The following is a 23,276-nucleotide window of genomic DNA, read 5'->3' as shown; positions in this document are numbered from 1 at the left end:
TTAAAGATGTCCCAAAGTCCTTAATCTTACAGGTTTAGAGTCCTACAAGGCTCAGTTAACACTGATGGAGTTAACTTGAAATTACCTTGGGTAATTTTGGTGCAGGGTAAAGCCGAAAAACTGCTCTCCCTGCTCCTGCTGAAACTCCCGACCCACGTTAAATACTATTCCACCTCCGAGTTGTAGCAACTGGGCGAAGGTTCACATAATTCAGGCACCAGCCATTGATGGCGGCCGAATTACATCATGATGCTAACTGTACTGTGTATATGGCCAAATATCCTCCATTGACAAGCTTACAGTAAGGCTCTCGCAACAGTAAGAATGTGACTAATAAGCAGTTATGCAGACAGTGTCAAATAAATTATATCCCTTTACAACCCAACTACTGTAATTACTATGGGTGCTATTTAGTCTTGTAAACCATTCACCAGATGCAAATTTGTGACTTACTGGAAATGAACTATTTTTGAAATGTATATAATGAGCAACATAGCTTACTGCTTTAATAGCCTAGCAAGCATTGAAATGCTCTTCTACTCACAAAGGTGTTTACCACAAGCATCCATCATCAGCCAGCTTGGACATGATGGAGGCAGCCATTTTGTCGGCTTCTTAAATATTTATGAACTGGACAACAGCGATCGCTATAAAAGCTGAGGGGGGGGGGGGGGGGGGAGTTGGCTATGGCCTCACTACTCATTCAGTCATCTAGATAGAAGTATGCTGGCTGTGCAGTGAACCCGTATGCTTGATCCAAGTCAATTAATTATGTCTAGCGGTTATAACAAAAACAAACCGTGTAAGGCCATAGGTGAGCATAACTGCCAGGGAATAGACAACAAAATGCATATACTTACTAAGGCTACAATTCTGTGCTGGGTTTTTATTAAAGATTGTAGCTACCAACATGGCTGCCTCCGGTGTTCAGCTAATGGATATACATATTTATAGCTTACATGAGTGCCTCCTACTGGTTATAAATCATTAATATGGGAACTTGGACTCTAGTTAAAGGCTACAGTATCTTTAACAAACATATGCTAATAGCATTTGATTAATATAAACTATATAAGAGGAGTGTGTGCTTTACCTGAGTCATTTCTTATCTGAATGTCTAATACATCTCTCTGCAGCCTGTGACAAACTGTCCTCTTCTACCATGAGTCTGCAAAGGCCAGTGGACTCGCCAATCAGTAAGAGGCTCTCCGCTTCCACAGCAGCAATCACCCATTCCCCTGACCGAGGCAAGTGTACCCGCCGCCCCTCCTCCTTTCCATATGCTCACTTTGTTTTGCTTTCTCAGTTGTCATTGATGCTTCTCTTCTGGACTTACCAGCAGTATTCTTTATTCTTTCTGTGAATGTTGTCTAGTATTTCATAAAGAGACCCAGTCTTCTTCATGAAAGTGGAAATGATGTGCAGATTCTGTAATCGAAAGCTACCAAATGCCAGTTAGTTCAACATGTTTAGTAAGACAAAAAAAAGTCAGATACTTATGGAGAGGGAAGGCCTTGGATCCTACATATCCTTCCCTGTCCTCTCTTGGAGTTCCCATTTCACCTCATTTAAAATTGCCGCCTCCGGAAGCCTTCAAAATGCATTGGGAGTGCTCCTGTTCCCGAATACCGGCAGCTCTGTACTGCGCATGCCTAGAACGGAGCCACACGTCTTCATGAGCACTAAGAGACACGAGTACACTTGAAGCCTTCCGAGGCTCCCCAATGGGGTTTTTGACCAGTTGGTCAAATACATGCAACGGGGGTGACAGTGCAGGAATAAGGGGACCGAGAGAGGACTTGGAAGGGTTTAAAATCTACAGCATTTCCTCTCCATAGGTAAATATTTTTTTCTTTGCTTCAGTTTTACTTTAAGGAAATCTGTGAACATTAAAGGTGATTGTTGCATCGTCGGCAGTGTAACTTATCTGGTCACTATATTAATGTCTTGTTTTTTCTGTGTGTGTGTGTTCTTGTGCTTCCTCTTCACCCCTCACATGTTCACAGTTTCCATACTGCTGTACGCAGTGTGCTGTAAGCATGATCAGGTGTTGAAATCTGCATCTAGACTTGGAGCCATAAAACAATACTAAAAGTAATACCGTAATTTTATTTTTAGGGGACAAAATGTATAAAAATAGAAAAATTTGCCGAAGTATTTTAACTTGCATTGGTCATTATCATTGTTTCTTATGTCTTAGAGTTAATGTGCAATCTATGCCTTAATTTAGCCATTATAAAGGAACATACTGTAGCTGGGTGGCTGTGAAAGTATTCTAATTGTGGTTTCAAAGACAAACTAAGGTATTGTGATTGATTGTTTTTTATTGCAAAAAAAAATGTATCTGGCTCATAGTTAGCTGCACTCAGAATGCCTCATCCTTCTCCAAACTGTGTAGCTTTTCCAGCATTTGTGCTGATGTGTGCAGTGCCTTTCCTGAGGGCTTTCTGGAGGCTCTTGTGAAAAATTTCCTCAAATTCAAAACACTATTCAGATATATTTAGACCTTGTAATATAAGGCATTTTTAGTAGTAACTTTGTCATCCATTTTTGTTTTGTTTTTTTAACACAAATGCATTTTTTAAAATTGTATGTATTCTGTAGCATTTTTTTTTTAAGTTTTAAAGCGGGTATGAAATCAGAACTGCCTCTCTGCTCTAAAAGATACACAACAGCATAATAACCTTTAAACAATAAACATTACTTTGTTACAGCTGATACAAATCCTAGAATAACTCTGCACTGTTTCTTCTTCCTGATTCATGGAAGCAAACATATTTTTAACAGCCTGTGCTTTCAAATGAGCTTATCTGCCATCTCTGCTGTGGCAGTCATGTGACACAGGGGGGGAGATCAGATTACAACTTGTGATTAGACACAAATGAGGGGGAATTAAACAGGCTAAATTTTCTAAATACATACAGGGTGCACTTCTCTGTGTTCCTTCTGTCCTGTGCAAGAGTTCAGGTCCACTTGAACTGCATTGGTCTGTGACTAAGAAACAAATTGTCCTTTAAAAAAAAAAGCTACAGAATTAAGTATTTTGTAAAGTTTCTCTTTCTGTGCCACCTAAGAGGTAGTAGAGATCTGGCAGAGAGAGACTCTCTAGTTAGAGAGTGCTGGTTGTTGGGCTGGCTTCTCTTGTAGCTGTGTCTGTAATGGGCCATGCAGATTCTTTCCATCCTATTCATCCAAAGAGCCCATGCCTAGTTTGTATATGTTCATGCTTCCAGTCGTCTAAACGTTCCTTACTTTTAGGTGCAGGTGACACCCATTCACATCTTTGAGCTCCGTGTGTCACCATAATAAGAAAATTCTGCAACAGTGAAGAGTGCACTTAACAATAGAGCCTCTCAGCAGTCTGTATTTTTTTATTTTCTATGGCTGTTACATAGTTACATAGTTATTTTGGTTGAAAAAAGACATACGTCCATCGAGTTCAACCAATAGAAATTGTCATAGAAAATACAGATTGTAATGACACATGGCAAGAAAACCATACATTTGTTTTTATGTTAGTTGGACATTAATAAGCCTAAATAGAAATCATTCAGCATTTCCTGAATTATCTGGTGATACGTAATGCTTCCTATGTATCTGCACATGATATTTCTGCAGTTTGCTATTTGGTGGACAGCATGACAATTTGCTTCCCATATGGTTTGAGATAAGATGCTCTTTCAGCCACTAGATGGCACCCTGACATAAAAAGAATTGAGGAGAATCTGGTTCTTCGAAAGAAAAGATGAAATTTGGAGTGCCTGTAGCATGTTTACCATATACGGTATTTATGATGATTGTGCACCAGTCAAATCAATTAATTATTATTCGTCATTTATATATTATGAGGAATATGTGGGAACAGAGGGAACACTCCAAATTCTAAGGTAGGGAAGTAACCTAGGTTGGAAAATCTCAAACTTTCCCAACAAAATTGGAAAACGGGAGGGAGTTGTGGTACCAGTCTTAACTTTTAGGCCGGAACCTACTAGCAGCTTTCTCCTAAGAGCTTGTGATTTGTAAAGCTCTTGCTAATGCAATGCTAAAGGGGATTTTTTAAAAATCACATCCCTCAAGTGGGATCATACCCATAGCATTACATTAGCAAGAGCTTTACAAATCACACAAGCACTAGAAAAGTGCTGCTAGTGTGTCCCATGCCTTAGGGCTGGCTCACACTGGGGGTGTTGCTCTGCCTTGCCTAGGCATAAAGCTAGTGCAATATCACCCTATAACGGCATTCTCGCAGCAGTGTTTCTATGTTTAGAGAGTCAAACTCTTGCTGCATGTATCATTTTTCAGATCGTTTCTGCTTAATATGTACATTCTTTTAAAGTGTACCTGAACTATTGCTTAGGACAGAACTAAAACATATAGAAATGCACCCTGTATGTATTTATAGTGTTTAGCCTGTTGAATTCCCCCTCATCTGTGACTAATCACAACTGTAGTTTGATCTTTCAGCTCTGTCAGCAGGCTGCCTTGGCACAGCAGCAAATCTGTAAATACAGGATGTTAACAATATGTCTGTTTCTAAGAATCGGGAAGTAGAAACCGTGCTGATTTATTGCAGAATTAGTATCAGCTGTAACAATTTTTTTTTCTTTAAAGGTTACTAAGCTGTTGCTTATCTTTTGGAGCAGAGAGGAAGTTCTGAGTTCAGGTCCATTTTAAAAATCGATCTGAAAAAAATGCATTGCAAAAATACAATAGCTTTGCGATTTGTATTTTGCAGTGGGAACTATGCATACTGTCTTTAGGCAGGTGGACTTTTACTGCAACTGATAGCATGTGAATATAGTGAGACCTGTCCACGATATGATCGTAGTCTACATTTTTACTGAAGCACATAGATAGTGATATCATGGCTATGGTGTGTTTGGCAGGGACAGATGACCTTGCAGTGCAGAGTAGCCACGTCTCTGTTTGGGTGTGTCGGCGTGCCTATTGTTTGGTGCTGTGCAGCAGATTACAGGCATCTTGTACAGGAGCCAAAGCTGCAGTAAATCTCTTCAGGCCAGTTAGCGAGACACGCTGTACCACTGTGCTGAGGTTTAAGCAGTGGAACCTGATGTATTCTATAGCTCTATCACTAGCTGAGGAAATCTTTGTCTATTATTTAACCATTATCCTTTATACTAGCAGTCTCTCTAAATGGGAAGCCCTTATATGCTGTACATTATTATCAGTTGTGTTGTTAAAGTGGACCTGAACTCTTGTACAGGATGGAAGAAAAACAGAAAATGCACCCTGTATGTATTTATAGAGGTTAGCTTGTCTAATTCCCCCTCATCTGTGACTAATTACCTGTGTAATTTGATCTCTCAGCGGTCTCAGCTGGCTTCCACGCACAGAGCTAATTGGGGTCCATATGCCCATATGCAATTCACTTTTTCTCCTGAGTTTACTCCTAGGTGATGCCTTTTAAACAACCAGCAAGCAAGAAAATACTCAAAATAATTTTGATAGCACTTTTTCACCTACTTTTGAGTACTTTTTTCCATTGTAAAGTGCTGAAAAGTTATTTTAAAGAGAAGATGAAAATTTACTCCTAGGAGATAACTCAGGAGAAAAAGGTAATTGCATATGGGCCAGGGTGTTAACCATATTTCTGCTTCCATGAAAGCAGGAAGTAGATCCACTGCAGATTTATTGCAGGATTTGTATCCGCTGTAACACAGAAATGTTTATCTTTAAATCATACTATACTGTTGCTTATCTTTTAGAGCAGAGAGGAAGTTCTGAGTTCAGGTCCGCTTTAATGTTTTATGCCGACCTTACATGCACACTATGATTAAAAACCACTTCAGCCTACAGTGTTGTTCAACTTATGCATCCGAGCAACTTTCACCTCCCATTCGTTCACCAATAACTTTATAACTACTTATCACAATTAATTGATCTATATCTTGTTCTTTCCGCCACTAATTAGGCTTTCTTTGGGTGATACATTTTGCTAAGAATTATTTTTTTCTAAATCCATTTTAACAGGAAGAATAAGAAAGAAATGGAAAAAATTCATTATTTCGCAGATTTTGGTCATTATAGTTTGAAATTAATACATGCCACAGTAATTAAAACTCATGTATTTTATTTGCCAATTTGTCCTGGTTATTATACCGTTTAAATGATGTCCCTATCACAATTTATGGTGCTGATATTTTATTTAGAAATAAAGGTGCATTTTTTCAATTTGTGTCCGTCACTATTTACAATCTTATAATTAAAAAAAATATAAGGTACTTATCCGTTAGCCGGGCGCATCCGGCAGGTGGCGCTGTTGTTGATAATTACTTCACGTAACAAAACAGTGAATGTAAACGCCGCGGGTGGCGCTAATTGCATTCCTAGTCAAGATAACAATATGTATATTAAAAAAGTGATTTAATTAAATGAGAAATAAGCCGGCGGCAATGTATCAGATCAAGCCGCCGGCTTTGTGTCTCACTCTCCTCCCCCCTTGCCCTCTCTCGTATAGAGCCCTGGGGGGAACATGCGTGTCCCCCCAGAGTCGTTCGTCGCGGCAGGGAATCCTGCCTGTTTTATTGCGATGACCGACTCTGGGGGTCCTGGCACTGGCAGCCCCCCCCCCCCCCCCAGGGCTGCCAGTGTTCTATACGAGAGAGGGCAAGGGGGGAGGAGAGTGAGACACGAAGCCGGCGACTTGATCTGTTACATTGCCGCCGGGTTATTTCACATTTAATTACATCACTTTTTTAATATACATATTGTTATCTTAACTAGGAATGCAATTAGCGCCACCCGCGGCGTTTACATTCACTGTTTTGTTACGTGAAGTAACTATCATTGGAATTATCAACAACAGCGCCACCTGCCGGATGTGCCCGGTTAACGGATAAGTACCAAATATAATAATATACTCTCTTGACATGCATATTTAAAAAGTTCAGACCCTTAGGTAACTATGTTGTTGTTTTTTGTTTTTTTTTATTGTAATTTTTTTATTTTTTTATATAAAAAAATTTGTTTGGGTAATTTTTGGTGTGGGAGGTAAACCGCTAATTTTAAATGCAATATAATGTAATTAATAAAATATGTATGTGGGTGTAGTTTACTATTTGGCCACGAGATGGCCACAGTTAAAAAGTCCTGGAAGCGAACGATCTCGCTTCCAGGAACTAGAAAGACCGCGGCCTCCAATAAGAGACCATCGGGTTTTCTGCGGGGGACTTAGATCGATGAACGGGAAGTATATTCCCATTCATTGATCGTGGGGCTAAGGGCAGGCAGCGGCAGGAGCAGCACAGTCTATCTGGACAGATATATCCATCCAGACTTAGAGACACTGAAGAAAAAATAATTATAATATCATGAGTTGGTTGTGTAGTAGGGGTAATTACTACAACATTGGTAGCAATGTAGTTTATTTTCAGTTATACAGCTTTTTTTTTTTAATGTATTTTTTTTTTATAACATTGCATCGTTCTTTAATATTTGCAATTTAACATTACTCAGCATTCTAAATGTTTTTACAGGACAGGCAGTGAATTTTTGACCTGTCCTGAACTGTTCTCTGCAAAAGAAAAACACAATACAGTTGAGATAACCTAATCAGAAGTCGTAGAACTCAATGGCTATTTGCATAGATAACTGGAGTTTCTTAACTCTTCCTGTACTGGAAACAAATATTAGACTTATGTATCTGCTCCTAATTCTTTATTTCTTAGCTGTACTACACAACCAATTCATTATATATTATTTTTTATTATTATTTTTTCGCTTCAGTGTCTCTTTAAGTGGTTGTATTCTGTGCAAGCCAGTCTACTGCCACAATTTTTAGGACCTGCCGCAAAGAGGATGACTGAAATTAGTAGCATGAATTTATTTAGTTTATCCAGTATTTAAAAGATGTGGATGCATGTTAAAAAGAAATGTAATTCCAGGTGCTCAGTTGGCTTTGAAGTAGACCTTTCCTAGTGGCCTTCTCTATCCTTGGTGTCTGTATGCTTCTTAAACACGATTTGTTCTAGTTCTTTGCAGATCTATAGAAGATGTTTGGCTGGAAATGTTCTGTGATAACCTCCTCATTAAGCATGTGTATTTTCCCATCCTGCTGTCTGTTGCCCTATTTTGTGGCAGATTTGCTACAAACGTGTGCTGCTAATTGCGATATAGAGAGGTGTCGCAAGCATGTCATTGGTCAATGAGACACAAATCATTTGTAGCCAATACAGATTTTATTATTCATCTTATGCAAATTTATGCAGCTTGAAAACTTGACCTTGAAATTCCGCTACAGCTGCATTTTAGTTGACATTTTTTTAAGCTGTATAAAATTATCTGTGTCTCATAGACTATCCCTACATACAATGTGAAAGCCAATTCTAACAACTTCACCCCAAGGCGGTTTTTACCCTAAAGGACGAGCGATTTTCACCTTTCTGTGCTCATCCCTTCCATTTGCCAATAGCTTAATCACTACTAATCACAATTAAATGATCTATATCTTGTTTTTTTCACCACCAATTGGGCTTTTTGGGGTTGATATTTGTTTTCAGTAATTACATCATTTTCTATGCCTTTTAAAGGGAAATGAGAGGAAAAAATGAAAAAAAATACTTTCTCCAATTTCATCCCTTATGGTTTTAATATAAACACTGCTACTGTACATAAAACCCACACATTTTATCTGCCTATTTGTCCTGGTTGTACTAGGGACATAATTAAAATCTTGTGATAAAGTATGGTGACAATATAATAATTGGAAATAAAGGTGGATTTTTTTCTTTGGTGGTGTTTTTTATTTTCACTATTTTCACGTGCACGTGCGGGAGCATGCATGTGCACCCACGGGAGCGCGCATGTGCACGCGCACTTCGGCAGCAGCACTGTCTGACTTATAAAAACGTCCTGCTAGAGCCTCTTAATGGCTCCAGGACGTTTTTATAAGTCAGCATGACATTAAGTGGTTAAAGGGAAAATTCACAGCATAGTACCATTTGTTTCTTTTCTTTTCTTAAAACAAATTTGGTTTTGTTTGCCATTATTTCATTCCATCGTTTTAGTTTTGTTCTAACGTTCATTTGCTTCCATCCTTCAGCCCATCGTATGTATCTTAGTCCCATGGAAAATTTCATTGTGTCCCGCCTGCTGACTCCAACGCACTCTTCCTTAGCAAGGAGCAAGAGTGTAGCCATGCTATATGAGTCATGTCCTTCCGTGTCAGGTAATGTGGGAAGGAGATTGGCGCTTTAGGAGAAATGTTCTAGCTGTGAGGATCTTACCTTGGTGAAATGTAGATTAAAATGTACCGTACATCCTTTATGATGCTTCATTATACTATCAGTGCTAGTGGAGGGGTGTACAAATGTCCCACAAAATATTCCTGAAAATGATTTGCTCTGTTTTTTAGACTCCCCTCCATTTCTGGTCAGCAAACCCAAAGTCCCACAGAGACAGCATTAGTCCATAGCTTGTCTGTCTCTAGGGCTTTTTGCCTTGGAAGTTAATCATTCCCATAGACTTTCCATGTATTTTCCTTTTATAAGGCTCCACTGCCTATAAGTTAGAAAATTCACAAAAACTTCCAATGTACTCTCTGCCTGGTAGTGAAGAACTTTTGTAGACCTTTGTGGGTTGACCTGCAATAGGTGGAGAGAGGTAGATTACAATGCAGCATCAGAATGTATATATCTAACATGGATAATGCACGGTCCAATCACATCATTTCAGCCATCTGCTTTCTCAGACATGATTGTCCACCGTGCTGATCCTGCCCTTTTTTATGAAAACGCCTGAAAAATGGTCTAGGTTGAGTGCCTAGTTTAGTGCTAACATCCTAGCAATATTTATTTACTACTTATACCTGAGCATGGTGGAACAGATCTATTCCATTTTCTTACATAATTCAAACCATCTTTTTTTTCTGTTTTTGTATTTTATGATTTATGTCATGATTTATTTGCTTTTGTTTTAAGTTAACATACATTTTCAGTGACCAGTAAACCCAAAGCCTAGCTTCTCTTACACTATAATACTGTACAATGTATAACAATGTACATCACTTGCAGAGTTTCTGTGGAATGTTTCAGTAATGTTCAGGCTTATCTAATTCAGATTGCAGTGCCCCATGACAACCAGTTACCAATCATTTTCGCAGTGCAACTACAGTGAGCTTTAAGCAGATTAGTAGCCATGGTTTAGTTTGTTGTTTTACTGAAAATCCCCACAGCGAGGGGCGTGGCAGTTACTTGGCGTACATTTTAAAACCACGGCAAAGTAAATTGGGTGTGAGCTGTTGCAGATAGTAGAATATTAGTAATATTACCAATATTCTACTATCTACTATCGCCTTATTTTATCTTATCCTCACACTAACCTCCCCCACTAAGCTTCCACTTACCAATGCCTAACCCCAATCTACCCCCCCTCCCCCCTCGATGCTCTGTAATACAATAACTTGGCACCCAAAAATATTTTTTGTACCAAAATTAACCCCTAAAGCTTAACTTCCATAGCCAAACAGCACTTATCCGAAGCGCCGGAGCCAAATGGCACTCAACTCTACTATAGCTGAGTGCCTATTGCCACAGTACCGCCGCTATCCATAGAAAGACTTAATCCGTACTCTGGCTTCACTCAGTCACCACCACGTTCCCTGACGCTAGCTGTAGTTTGGTTATATAATTGCCAAACTCCAGTGCCTCCGATGCCCAAATTTTCCTGTAAGCCATATCTGCTAATTACATGAGGGCCCAACAAATGAGATCTCATGAATAGAAGCTGAAAAAAGAATAGGGGTAGATGGAAAAGGAAATTACCTGTGAGGGCTGGAACCCACAAGTGCGTTTTGTTTTCTTTCTTTTTTTTGAGCGCTCAGGTACACTGACCAAATGGGGGAGACATGGGAACAGTTGTTGGCTGTTCCTGTGCCCCCCTATGTGGTCAGTGTAATGATTGGCTGTTCGCATGTCACCTGCCTGTGTTCCCCTATGTGGTCAGTGTACTGGTTAGCTGTTCCTGTGTTACCCTACATAGTCACATAGTCAGTGTAGTGATTATTGGTTACTGTGTCCCCCTATATGGTCAGTGTAGTTTAGGGAGCGTTTGAAAACGCTAGCGTTTTGTAAAAACGCTCAGCTAATGTAAATGGATGGGGCAACTTCCACTGTAGTGATTGCGATTAGAAAAATCACAAACGCAGGACATACAGCGTTTTGGGAGCGTTAGCGATTCAATGTTAAGTATATCATCGCTGGCGTAAGCGCTCATCAAAATCTGCACGGAGCGATTTTGCTAGCATTTTCAAGTTACTGCACACTGTAACAAAATTAAAATTAATTGAAAGGACCAATCAGACTTTAAAACGCTAATCGCTACACAACCGCTGGCAAATTGATACACTTTTTAAAATCGCTCCCTAAAACGCTCATAAAACCGCTTACAAACTGCTCATACAAAATGCTAGCGCTTGCGATTAGCGATTGCGTTTTACAGTGGGTTCCAGGCCTCGTGGGTTCCAGGCCAGATCTGCGAAAAGTATTTAAAGTAGAGATGCAGTGAGATAATAATTCTGGCTTCCATGTAGATGCTATGGACATTATATTCAGATTGGAACAGACTCCGTTGAATGCACTTCCTGTTGATTTTGATTGACTTAATTCCAACCTGTATTCTATTTGCATGATATTTGCTGCAAGCTGGAATTATTAGACCTTCTATAATTGTGAGTTACGGCATATGTTTGGAATAAGTATTTCTTCTTGTTCACTTCACAGGAAGGGTTAAACTCCGGTTCGAGTCTTAGACTCCCTGCACACTGCAAATCCGTTTTGCGATTCCGATTTGCAATTCCGATTTTCCCTGAATGCAATCAACAAAAAAACGGAGGAAAAACACAGCATGCAGTAATGATTAAAAATCGTAATCATATGTAAAAAAACGATGAAAAATTGGAATCGCATGCAGTGTGCAGAAAGCCTCAGGCAGGGTTCACACTTATTAAAACTTGCAAAAACTCGCTTGCTGACAATGCAATGTATTTCAACAGCATTGCATTGATTGTATGCCACTGTGCATGTGCAAATTTTCTGAGTTTAAAATTTGGATGGCCGGTCTTTTTTTTTTTTTTTTTTTTTTCTTCAATTTTTGTTTCAATGCAAGTCAATTCGAACACAGAATTTTATTTTATTTTTTTTTCATGTAAAATTGAATGTGATCTGGAAGATATTTCGATATATTTTTATATAAAATTTACACATGAAAGTTTGTACAAAAGCGAAAAGAAAAATTGCAGACACCGAATCTTGCATATGAAAACAAAAGCTAATGGACAAGCACCATCTATATCCTACAGCTTACTCTCAGGCTGCATTTCCACTTGTGCGGTGCGAATCGCCGTGGTAAAGATTGGCATGCGGATGCGAATTTCTCATGCGGGTCTATGCAAATTTCCATGCGAATTTCCATACGAATTCGCATGGATGACGATGTATGCGAATTTAACCATGGCAGTGCTGGTGTGCTTTTCCATTGTTTCTATGCGAAATACAAATTCGCATACCCAAACCCCTCATGCGAATTTCCTATTAAATACATTGTATGCGATTCGCATAGCGGTATGCGAATTCTGATGGCCCTGCCATGTGAATTTTTTTTCTGCACAGAAAAACGCAAAGGAATCCCGACAAGTGGAAACAGTCCCATTCACTTGTATTGCTATGCGAATTTGCATGCGAAAAACGCATGCGAATTTGCGATAGTGGAAATGGGCCCTTACAGAAAAAACCTAGTAACATAGAAACATAGTTCTGGCTTTTGATGCATTGTTCATGTGAAAAATCACATGTTTTTTCCGCAATAAGTGTGAACTCTCTCCAAAGTAGTAGATCTCGGTAGGCTCAATGTGAAGAAGCACCCCGGGTGTATAGAAATGTTGAAGTAAAACCTCATGTGAAGGAGACCTGCTTCTAAAAGCCAATAATGCATTGTAGGCTAACAGTGTAAAGATCTTTATTGTACTGCGTGTTTCAGTAAAAAGAAAAATACTTGTCATGAAACGATCAATACAGATCAAACTACACATATACATTTATTCCCGGGAAATGAATTTTCAGAGTAGTAATTAAGTGGAAGATTACATGTACATGTTGTTGTTTTTTTAAACCTGAAGTGATATTTCTTTACTTAGTATAAGGCGGTGAGGACAGAATGAACCCATAAGAATCTTTTAGGTTGACTGTAGTTTCTATACAAGTTTCTTGCTATCTGCTTTTGGCATAATACTGGTCTGGTTCTTGGCTTGTATCCTAGAAGAATGTTGGCTTGGAACTCTAGGAAAGTTCATATGAAATGTGTAGTGTACATACCCTTCAATAATTGATATATTTTATGTCCGATATTCTGCTAGTAATGAATGACTCGACAATAACGTGTATGCTGCTGAATAACCATCAAAATTAATGATGTATTTTCCTTCCTTCTTCCTCTGTAATTTTCCTGCTCTACATTCTTTTATTCCTTGCTTTACACTGTAACTCTTTAGTCTGTCATGTGTGTCCTCGTGTAGCCCCTGTTAGTCCTCTCAAAGCTCCTTACAAGTCTTCTCCTGTCCGGAGTGCCGAGCGGAGGAAGACCCTGTTGTCCCCAAATGGAGCAGATGGAGCAAAGATGGCGTCATCCCCTGACTTACAGGTGAGTGGACTGTTATTTGATAGTGAGCCCTCCTTTGTAACCAGAGTGCCAGTGAAAACCCATGCAAACGCAGGGAGATGGTGTCCTGGCCCAGATTAAAACCGGGGAGCCAGAGCTGGAAAGTGAGAGTTCCATCCATTAAGTCACCTTGCTGCCACACCCACTGTGCTGCCCTATTGGAACCTCTATGGAGATTCTTGGGCATCTCTGGAGATGCTGGAATAAATGGCGCCTAGTGTGACTGCATTAAGTGAAGTTTGAGCCCCATGAGAATGCTAAAGTTTGAGCTTATGGCTTAATTCATTTATCATATTTTAATTTTCTGATATTTGTTTTGCTATTTTTTTTGCACTATTAAATATGTTCCAGCTTGTAATAGCAAGAAGAAGAATCGGGGTACTCCTGACACTGCTATGTAATGATTAGTCTTTAATTTGTGCAGTAACTTACATCATTCTTGACAAAAAGACGCCTACCTATTCCCAAGAGGCTGTGGGGTGGTGTCAGTGGGGGCAACGAAGCCTGGCGATCATTTTGCGCTCCTGCACATTGTCAAAGGCTCTAAGTGCTTCAAGCCATTGACAATGCTGAAGAGTACCGTGATAATTCTTCTTCTTGCGTACAAGTTGTTGCCTTCAACCCCCAGGGCACGGTGCAAAGCAACACGAGCCCACAGTCTACCTAACAACCAGTATGCAGGGGGTGGACTGTTAACTGTATCGTGATTGGTCCAGAGTACCTGCTTCTTTTTCCTCCTTTGTTCATATATAGCTTGTAATACTATTCCAGACATTATTTGTGTTTTCTTTTTCTTAACTTTATAGCCTGAAAAGTTAAAGAGAGAAAAACGGCCGACAACTCCTGTACAAGGCAATGGTTTGGGCTCTCCACTCCGAAGATCGGAGTCTCCTGCCTCATTGACCAAGAGATCATCTTCTCCAGCAGCACCAAAGTATGACATCCTAGAGGAGTACTGTGAACAGCTGTTCTTTACTGTAATCTCATTGGCAATGTACAGGGAGTGTGCTGATTACTTCAAACTTGTTTTCTAAGAATGAGCTTGTAATTCAGATTTTGCAAAATGTATACATTACATACCTATTCAAACAGTGGCGGACATACGGCCGTGCAGGCCGTGCCGCCGCACGAGGGCCCCTGAAGTTCTGCTGCTTCAGGGGCCCATTAAGTATTGCAGGTTTTTTTGTTTTGTTTTTTTTTTATTTATTTATTTTTTTTTTTAACCTGGGGGGCCCAACTCCTGTCCTCCCCCCTCACCTCGCCCCCCCCCCCCTCATGCGGCGGGAGAGCGGAAAATACAAGAAGTCTCCGGCCGGGGCGGCAGCTGCCGCTTGGTCTCCAACTTTGGAGACATATCGGAAACTAAGCAGCAGCTGCCTCTAGCGTCTGCTGCAGCCCCGGCCGGAGACTTCCTGTATTTTCTGCTCTCCCGCCGGCTGCAGCGCATACCGGGAGGGGGGCCCCGAGGTGAGTGAGGGAGGATAGGAGTCGGGCCCCCCACCCGGATAGCTACCCACCCGGCTACCTTACCCACCCACCCGGCTACCTACCCCGCTACCTAACCATCCACCCGGCTACCTACCCGGCTACCTAACCAGGCTACCTACCCACCCACCCGGCTACCTAGCTACCCACCCGGCTACCTAACCACCCTGCCGGCTATCTACCTGGCTACCTACCCACCCACCCGGCTACCTAACCACCCTGCCGGCTATCTACCTGGCTACCTACCCACCCGGCTACCTACCCACCCGGCTACCTAGCTACCCACCCGGCTACCTAACCACCCTGCCGGCTACCTACCTGGCTACCTACCCACCCGGCTACCTACCCCGCTACCTAACCATCCACCCGGCTACCTACCCGGCTACCTAACCAGGCTACCTACCCACCCACCCGGCTACCTAGCTACCCACCCGGCTACCTAACCACCCTGCCGGCTACCTACCTGGCTACCTACCCACCCGGCTACCTACCCCGCTACCTAACCATCCACCCGGCTACCTACCCGGCTACCTAACCAGGCTACCTACCCACCCACCCGGCTACCTAGCTACCCACCCGGCTACCTAACCACCCTGCCGGCTATCTACCTGGCTACCTACCCACCCGGCTACCTAACCACCCTGCCGGCTATCTACCTGGCTACCTACCCACCCGGCTACCTACCCACCCGGCTACCTAGCTACCCACCCGGCTACCTAACCACCCTGCCGGCTACCTACCTGGCTACCTACCCACCCGGCTACCTACCCCGCTACCTAACCATCCACCCGGCTACCTACCCGGCTACCTAACCAGGCTACCTACCCACCCACCCGGCTACCTAGCTACCCACCCGGCTACCTAACCACCCTGCCGGCTATCTACCTGGCTACCTACCCACCCGGCTACCTAACCACCCTGCCGGCTATCTACCTGGCTACCTACCCACCCGGCTACCTACCCACCCGGCTACCTAGCTACCCACCCGGCTACCTAACCACCCTGCCGGCTACCTACCTGGCTACCTACCCACCCGGCTACCTACCCCGCTACCTAACCATCCACCCGGCTACCTACCCGGCTACCTAACCAGGCTACCTACCCACCCACCCGGCTACCTAGCTACCCACCCGGCTACCTAACCACCCTGCCGGCTATCTACCTGGCTACCTACCCACCCGGCTACCTAACCACCCTGCCGGCTATCTACCTGGCTACCTACCCACCCGGCTACCTACCCACCCGGCTACCTAGCTACCCACCCGGCTACCTAACCACCCTGCCGGCTACCTACCTGGCTACCTACCCACCCGGCTACCTAGCTACCCACCCGGCTACCTGACCACCCTGCCGGCTATCTACCTGGCTACCTACCCACCCGGCTACCTAGCTACCCACCCGGCTACCTAACCACCCTGCCGGCTATCTACCTGGCTACCTACCCACCCGGCTACCTACCCACCCGGCTACCTAGCTACCCACCCGGCTACCTAACCACCCTGCCGGCTATCTACCTGGCTACCTACCCACCCGCCTACCCAGCCACCCACCAGGCTACCCACCCGGCTACCCAGCCACCCACCAGGCTACTTACCCACCCGGCTAAGGGCTACCTACCTACCCACCCGGCTGCCTACCTACCCACCAGGCTACCTATCCACCCAACCACCCATGGGAGCTGCGCGCCGGATGGAGGCTTGGACAGGAGGTCTGCTGCTGCAGGTGAGTAAATGTTTTTTTTTTATTATTTATTTTAGCAGGTGTATGTTCTGGGCAGGCCTGCCACATGATTGCGTGTATGTTCTGGGCAGGTCTGCCACATGATTGCGTGTATGTTCTGGGCAGGTCTGCCACATGATTGCATGTATGTTCTGGGCAAATTTGCTACATGATTGCATGTGTTTTCTGGGCAAATCTGCCGACATGATTGCACGTATTTTCTGGGCATATCTGCCGACATGATTGCAGGTATTTTCTGGGCATATCTGCCGACATGATTGCAGGTATTTTCTGGGCATATCTGCCGACATGATTGCAGGTATTTTCTGGGCATATCTGCCGACATGATTGCACGTATTTTCTGGGCATATCTGCCGACATGATTGCACGTATTTTCTGGGCATATCTGCCGACATGATTGCACGTATTTTCTGGGCATATCTGCCGACATGATTGCACGTATTTTCTGGGCATATCTGCCGACATGATTGCACGTATTTTCTGGGCATATCTGCCGACATGATTGCACGTATTTTCTGGGCATATCTGCCGACATCATTGCACGTATTTTCTGGGCATATCTGCTGACATCATTGCACGTATTTTCTGGGCATATCTGCTGACATCATTGCACGTATTTTCTGGGCATATCTGCCGACATCATTGCACGTATTTTCTGGGCAAATCTGCCGACATGATTGAATGTATTTTCTGGGCAAATCTGCTCACATTATGTGTATTTTCTTGAGAAAACCTGCACACAATTATGTGAATTTTCTGGGGAAAGGGTCACCAAAACTTGGGCCCACTGTCTTTGCGTTGCACTTTTCAAGGGAACCTGAGGTGAGAATAATATTGAGGCTGCCATATTTCTCTCCTTTTAAGCAATACCAGTTGCCTGGTTGCCGTTCTGGTCCTCTGCCTCTTATTCTTTCAACCATAGACCCTGAACAAGCATGCAGCAGGTCAGGGGTTTCTGACAATATTGTCAGAACTGAGAAGATTAAGCTGCATGCTTGTTGCTGGTGTAATTCAGTTTATTACTGCAGCCAAATAGATCAGCAGGGCCGCCAGGCAACTAGTATTGTTTAAAAGGAAATAAATATGGCAGCCTCCATATCACTCTCACCCCGGGATCACTTTAAATTACAGTTAGCTCCGCCCTTATCCGGTCATTGCCACGCCCATTTTTTGCCGCGGCGCTACGCGCCGCAGGTTCTATCCACGCCCATTTTTTGCCGCAGGTTATAGCTGCACCCATTTTTGGGCGCAGGGGGGCCCACAATTGATATTTTGCACAGGGGCCCACTGCTGCCTGTGTCCGCCACTGTATTCAAATGTAAACGGTTATACTTGCGTTCCATATGTATAATACAAGACCATTCACTCTCTGTAGAAGGGAATTGGGGGACCTACTAACACTGTTTGGGCTGTGGCTATATCGACAGCTTACATTGCAGGTCAAGTTGTAAACTCAGATGATCTAAACTGCAGGGAAGTGTTTCCACTGTACTATCTGTCTAGAATGAAACCATCTCAGAGAGTCCGTTTAAACACAGCGCAGCACCACAGTTTTATGAGAGACAACACTTTTTTTTCCATGTGATGTTCCCCCACGTTACAACAGCCTTATTGCATATGACTAAAGCCTGGTACACACTTTTAATTGACCAATCACTGACCAATTTTACCACCTCCATGTAGTACAAGGGCTTACCCACACAATTTGCTCACAGTATTCAATATCTGTTGACACTTATACTACATAGAGGTGGTAAAATTGGTCAATTGGCCATATCTAATTGAAAGTGTGTACCAGGCTTAAGGCTATGTACACGCTTGTAAATGTCGCCTGAACTATCTTCAAAGATTGCTGTACAAACACGCTTTTCTGATTTTTGGAAAAGTGGCCCCATACTGCAAGAATGTTTTATGAAGTGCTCGCAGGGAACAGGACACTTTGGCAAGCACACTTAAGATTTCTTGTCGAAGCGCTTTGCATTTGCAACCCCATTTTCTGCCTGCGATTTGTTTGCAATTTTTCAGTGGTACAATGTACAGAATTTGGGAATGCGTGTAAACTGCTGTGCAAATGTTAAATTGTGACAAAAAAACACACCTGATTCTACCATTTGTGCTCCCTACCCGAGGACAATTGTTTCAGCCTAAAAATGTGAAGCTTTACATAAGTTGGCATAGTACATATAATTCAAACAAGATTGCTGATCTGGTAGGTCATTTTATTACAAATCTTTGTATTGTGTAAAATGAGATCTTCCGTATCTCATCTATCTTGAGAATTTTTGCATGAAGCTTGTATTTTAGCTACGGTTTAATGTACAGATGAGCCATTACTTGCATCACTAAGTTGTTACTATAAGCACCATCTCACTGATGGAGTCTGAGACTAATGCTGCATACACACTTGAGGTAAAAGTCTTTGGAAAAGGCAAGATCACAGACCAATTGTACCCCCTTCCATGTAGTATGAGAGCCATACTCTACACAGTCTATTCTATGGAGCTGCACTCCCCATCAGATAAAATATTTGCAAGATGCTGCACACAAAGATGCTGTACGCATTCAAAAGATCTCTTCCTGCAATAGATCCATTCCTGCAAAATGCATTCATAGTCTGAGATCTGCAGATCATCATACACACCTTGTTTAACAGACTCAGAGCCGGGACAAGGTCCGTCAGCACCCAAGGCTGAGACACCAAAGTGCGCCCACCATCCCTCCCACCCCAGCGTCACACACTGATTGCTATTAGACTAATGGGTGCCCCAGGGCCCCCAACCTCCCCAACACCTTAATCTCTAGTTATCTGGCTTGCAGTCACTGTCATGTATCCCCTTTTCTTATTTCTTTCTGCTTCAAACACTATTGGGAATGACAGCTGAATGAATTGTGCACCCCCTCCTCCACTGCGCCCTGAGGCTGGAGCCTCTCCAGCCTCTGCCTCGGCCCGGCCCTGAACAGACTTCATCTGCATATCTGGCAATCATCTGCAGATCTGAAAATCCATTCTGGTGGATCTGATCTGCAGATGATCTGCAGATGATTGCCTGTTAAACAAGGTGTGTATGATGATCTGCAGATCTCATAGACTATGAATGCATTTTGCAGGAATGGATCTATTGCAGGATCTTTTGAATGTGTACGGGCATCTTTGTGTGCAGCATCTTGCAAAGATTTTAGCTGATGGGGAGTTCAGCTCAATAGAATAGACTGTAGGTATGGCTCTCATACTACATGGAATGGGGTAAAATTGGTCTGTGATCTTGCCTTTTCCAAAGACTTTTATCTCAAGTGTGTATGCAGCATAAGGCCCATATTCATTTGACTTTTTCTCATCTGAGTTTTCTTCTAGGAGGTAGTTTTTACTCTTCTTTTTAACTCTTTAACAGACAATTTAGTTAGAGGCTTGCAAGTGTTCCATGCCAATTTATTTTACACTTTTTATTTCTTCTTTGTCAGATTCCCTAGCTTCAAATTAGTTCTGCTGTAATGTGTATTTATGAGCATTTGTCACTAGGGGACCATGTGAGACAGTAAAAGAAGACTTCTGCTTTCAGTTTCTATGGTTTGTGCTTGGAGAGAGAAATCCAAGCAAGCCAAATATTTACAGCACAATAGTTCTGCTGAAGACGAAAGCAGTGCATAATCTTAGTGTTATAACTCGTTTACAGCAGTTAACAGGTTTAAAACAACTGTTTTGCACTTTGCAAATGAAAAGTCCCAAAAAGTAGGTGAAAAAGTACTATATAAATGTTTTTAGATTTTCTTAGGAAGTGGGTGGTGTGGAGGCATAACTTCAGGTTCTGGCAGAAGATGGGTTACAGCTGAGTGTGGATGACAACATTGTGGGACTGTATGAGTTCATGTTGCTCTTTCCTCCCATATGTTCATGCATCACCATCACAGCCTAGATTTTTTTTCTATATGTTTTATGATACTGGATTACTTGGATCCTGAGTCCGGCTTCTATAATTTCTCTTCCAGATCACTTTCAAAGTCCTTTACACAGTCTCCAGTAAAAAGCAGCAAGCCTTTCCCATCATCTCCTCTTAAAGCCCAACCCAGCCCAAATACTAGCCAAGATGCACCCAAGAAGAAGGCTGAGAAAACGAAAACCAGTCCTAAGACAGAAGAACATCCTGCAGAAGCCAGATCAGACTCCTCTAAATCAGACAAGAGTTCCTCTCCGGTAGAAAAGAAAGATGCCAATGAAAGTGAGTAATGAAACACTGCAAGCTTTATGGATCTGTTCAGTTGGGGCACACACCAGAATCCAGGTTTAGATGCATACAGACTTCTTGTTGGCCTTCCTTCTGTATGAGGAATTTAAAGTAAGAATGAAGGAGACACCAGTGAGGTCTCACAACTGAAAAGTATTTCTTATATACTATATACTTGAATATGTACACCTTTAGATTTCTGTCATTCAAAATGATCTCTTGTGATGGTTTGAGGTGACTGTATGCCAGTGATCCCTGTGCAGCCATGCCTAATGGTCTGTCTGCTGAGCTGAAGGTGCTGCATACAATATTGGGTGGATACCAAGAAAAACATTGATTGTTAAAAATCTTTTCTGCATTTTGCGTTTCTGCATTTTTGGGTGCGTTTTCATTACGCTTTTGTGTTTTGCACTTTTCATGATTTTTGTTGCGTTTGCGTTTTTTCAGTAGTTCCCCTTTGTCAATGGAGTAAAATACAGTATCGTATGTATATTTTTTTTTAAAAAAAAAGCATCAAAAACACACCTAACTATGCGTCTCCATTGAAATATATTATGAAATGCATTATATTTGTTTTTCCATGTTCCCCATAGACTTACATTGTGGGCAAATCTGCATTTGTACTCCACAAAGATAGCGATTCTGCTCAGTGTGCTCTTAGCCTAATGGTTCTCATACACGGTACAATAAAAATGTTCAATTTTTCCATTTATTCGACCAAAGCGATCGAATCGAATGAAAGTTTAAAAGAATGTTTTTTTCGATCGAGGAAAAATAATCGATTATCCCGTTTTTCCAATAAAAATCTGATTGGACATGTTGGAAAAAAATCTTTGGATTTTTTTTTATTTTTTTTTGAATAATGGAATAATCAAACAAAATGTTCTAATCGGAAAAAAATTGTACCATGTATGGGCACCATTGGACCCATGTCTTGTGTTAAAGAGACTCTGTAACAAAATTTTCAGCCTTATTTCTTCTATCCTATAAGTTCCTATACCTGTTCTAATGTGGTCTGTCTTACTGCAGCCTTTCCTAGTTGCACAGTGGCTGTATTATCTCTGTTATATAATCTAATCTACTTTCTGACGGCTTTTTTGGGCTCAGGCACTCAGGCTGGAATCTGCTTGTGATAGGATAGAAGCTATGCACACCCTCTCCAGGCCCCCTGCAGGCTTTGTGAGAGTCACAGACTGAGCTCCTCTCAGCCTATCACAAGCTGGTTAGCAGCTATGTCTTTTGTTTGTAAACACTGCCTAAATTGGCAATTATGAGCCAAGATCACAGCAGGGAGTGGCAGAAACAGCACATAGGGGCCCAGGAGAACATAATGAATAGAACAGTATGCTTTTTATTGTAAGAATTATAGAGTACATATTCTCTTTAAAGAAGCACTATAGCTCCTGCTATAATAACCTATTGAGATCACACCTGATGAAGCCAGCTGCGTCAAGCGAAATGCATCAGTTATAAAGGTTATTTCCCATTATTTTGTGTCTCCAGTTAGAAGGCAAGGACATCTTCCATTCACTACACCCTAAGGTGCCTCTTTTTTCTACCAATGATCAATCTGTATACCTCTGATGTGTAGTAACTTGCACATCTGTTAAGGCACCATTGATGCTTAACAATACATATACAGGTTTTAGATCATTGATCATTTCCTAAAATATAAGAAGCTGTGCCCATATCTGCATGTAGATTGTAGGTATTGCACTTAATGTAATGTACACTATATATGTAATGGTTAAGCACCCTTTGGCTTTCTTAGCCTTTGTAACAAGACCGTATTCATTGCCTACTGGATTTCCTTCCATATTCCAGGCTCTGGAAAGAACATTGCAGGGACAACTGATGCAGATGAGGCTACAAAGATCCTCGCAGAGAAGAGGCGGCAGGCACGACTGCAGAAGGAGCAGGAGGAACAGGAGAGGCGGGAGCAGGAAGAGGCAGAGAGGTTGGTCCATGCATTGTTATAAGAGTGGCTGTAGTAATCAGAGTAGTTTCATATAAACTGCTTATATTGTGTTCTTTTGATTTGTGAGCTGAAGCAGCAGTGCCTATGCTGGGTTAAGTTACAGCTGGTTTCTTGTACAGTATAAACTAGGAGGCAGGAGTAAGAAAAATTTGCGTTGAGTGTAGAGGGAAGGGAATTGTCAT

At 42.2% G+C, this 23,276-nt stretch overlaps 1 protein-coding gene across 8 annotated transcripts in view; it reads left to right on the top strand.

Annotated features, from left to right (window-relative positions):
* Positions 1-23,276, top strand: part of MAP7D2 (MAP7 domain containing 2) — a 179,033-nt gene that overhangs the window by 125,242 nt on the left and 30,515 nt on the right. For 7 of the 8 annotated variants that reach the window (XM_068270001.1, XM_068270002.1, XM_068270000.1 and 4 more), the window contains 6 exons: positions 1,137-1,247; positions 9,062-9,187; positions 13,505-13,653; positions 14,478-14,605; positions 20,881-21,110; positions 22,941-23,073. In XM_068270001.1, coding sequence (XP_068126102.1) covers positions 1,137-1,247; positions 9,062-9,187; positions 13,505-13,653; positions 14,478-14,605; positions 20,881-21,110; positions 22,941-23,073 — 877 coding nt within the window. The remainder of the gene's footprint in view (positions 1-1,136; positions 1,248-9,061; positions 9,188-13,504; positions 13,654-14,477; positions 14,606-20,880; positions 21,111-22,940; positions 23,074-23,276) is intronic. The other variant, XM_068270003.1, reaches the window with a different exon arrangement.

Source organism: Hyperolius riggenbachi, chromosome 2, assembly GCF_040937935.1.
Source record: "Hyperolius riggenbachi isolate aHypRig1 chromosome 2, aHypRig1.pri, whole genome shotgun sequence".
NCBI lineage: Eukaryota > Metazoa > Chordata > Amphibia > Anura > Hyperoliidae > Hyperolius > Hyperolius riggenbachi.
Note: the sequence above shows the minus strand (reverse complement) of the source record. Positions and strands in the feature narration are given on the sequence as shown.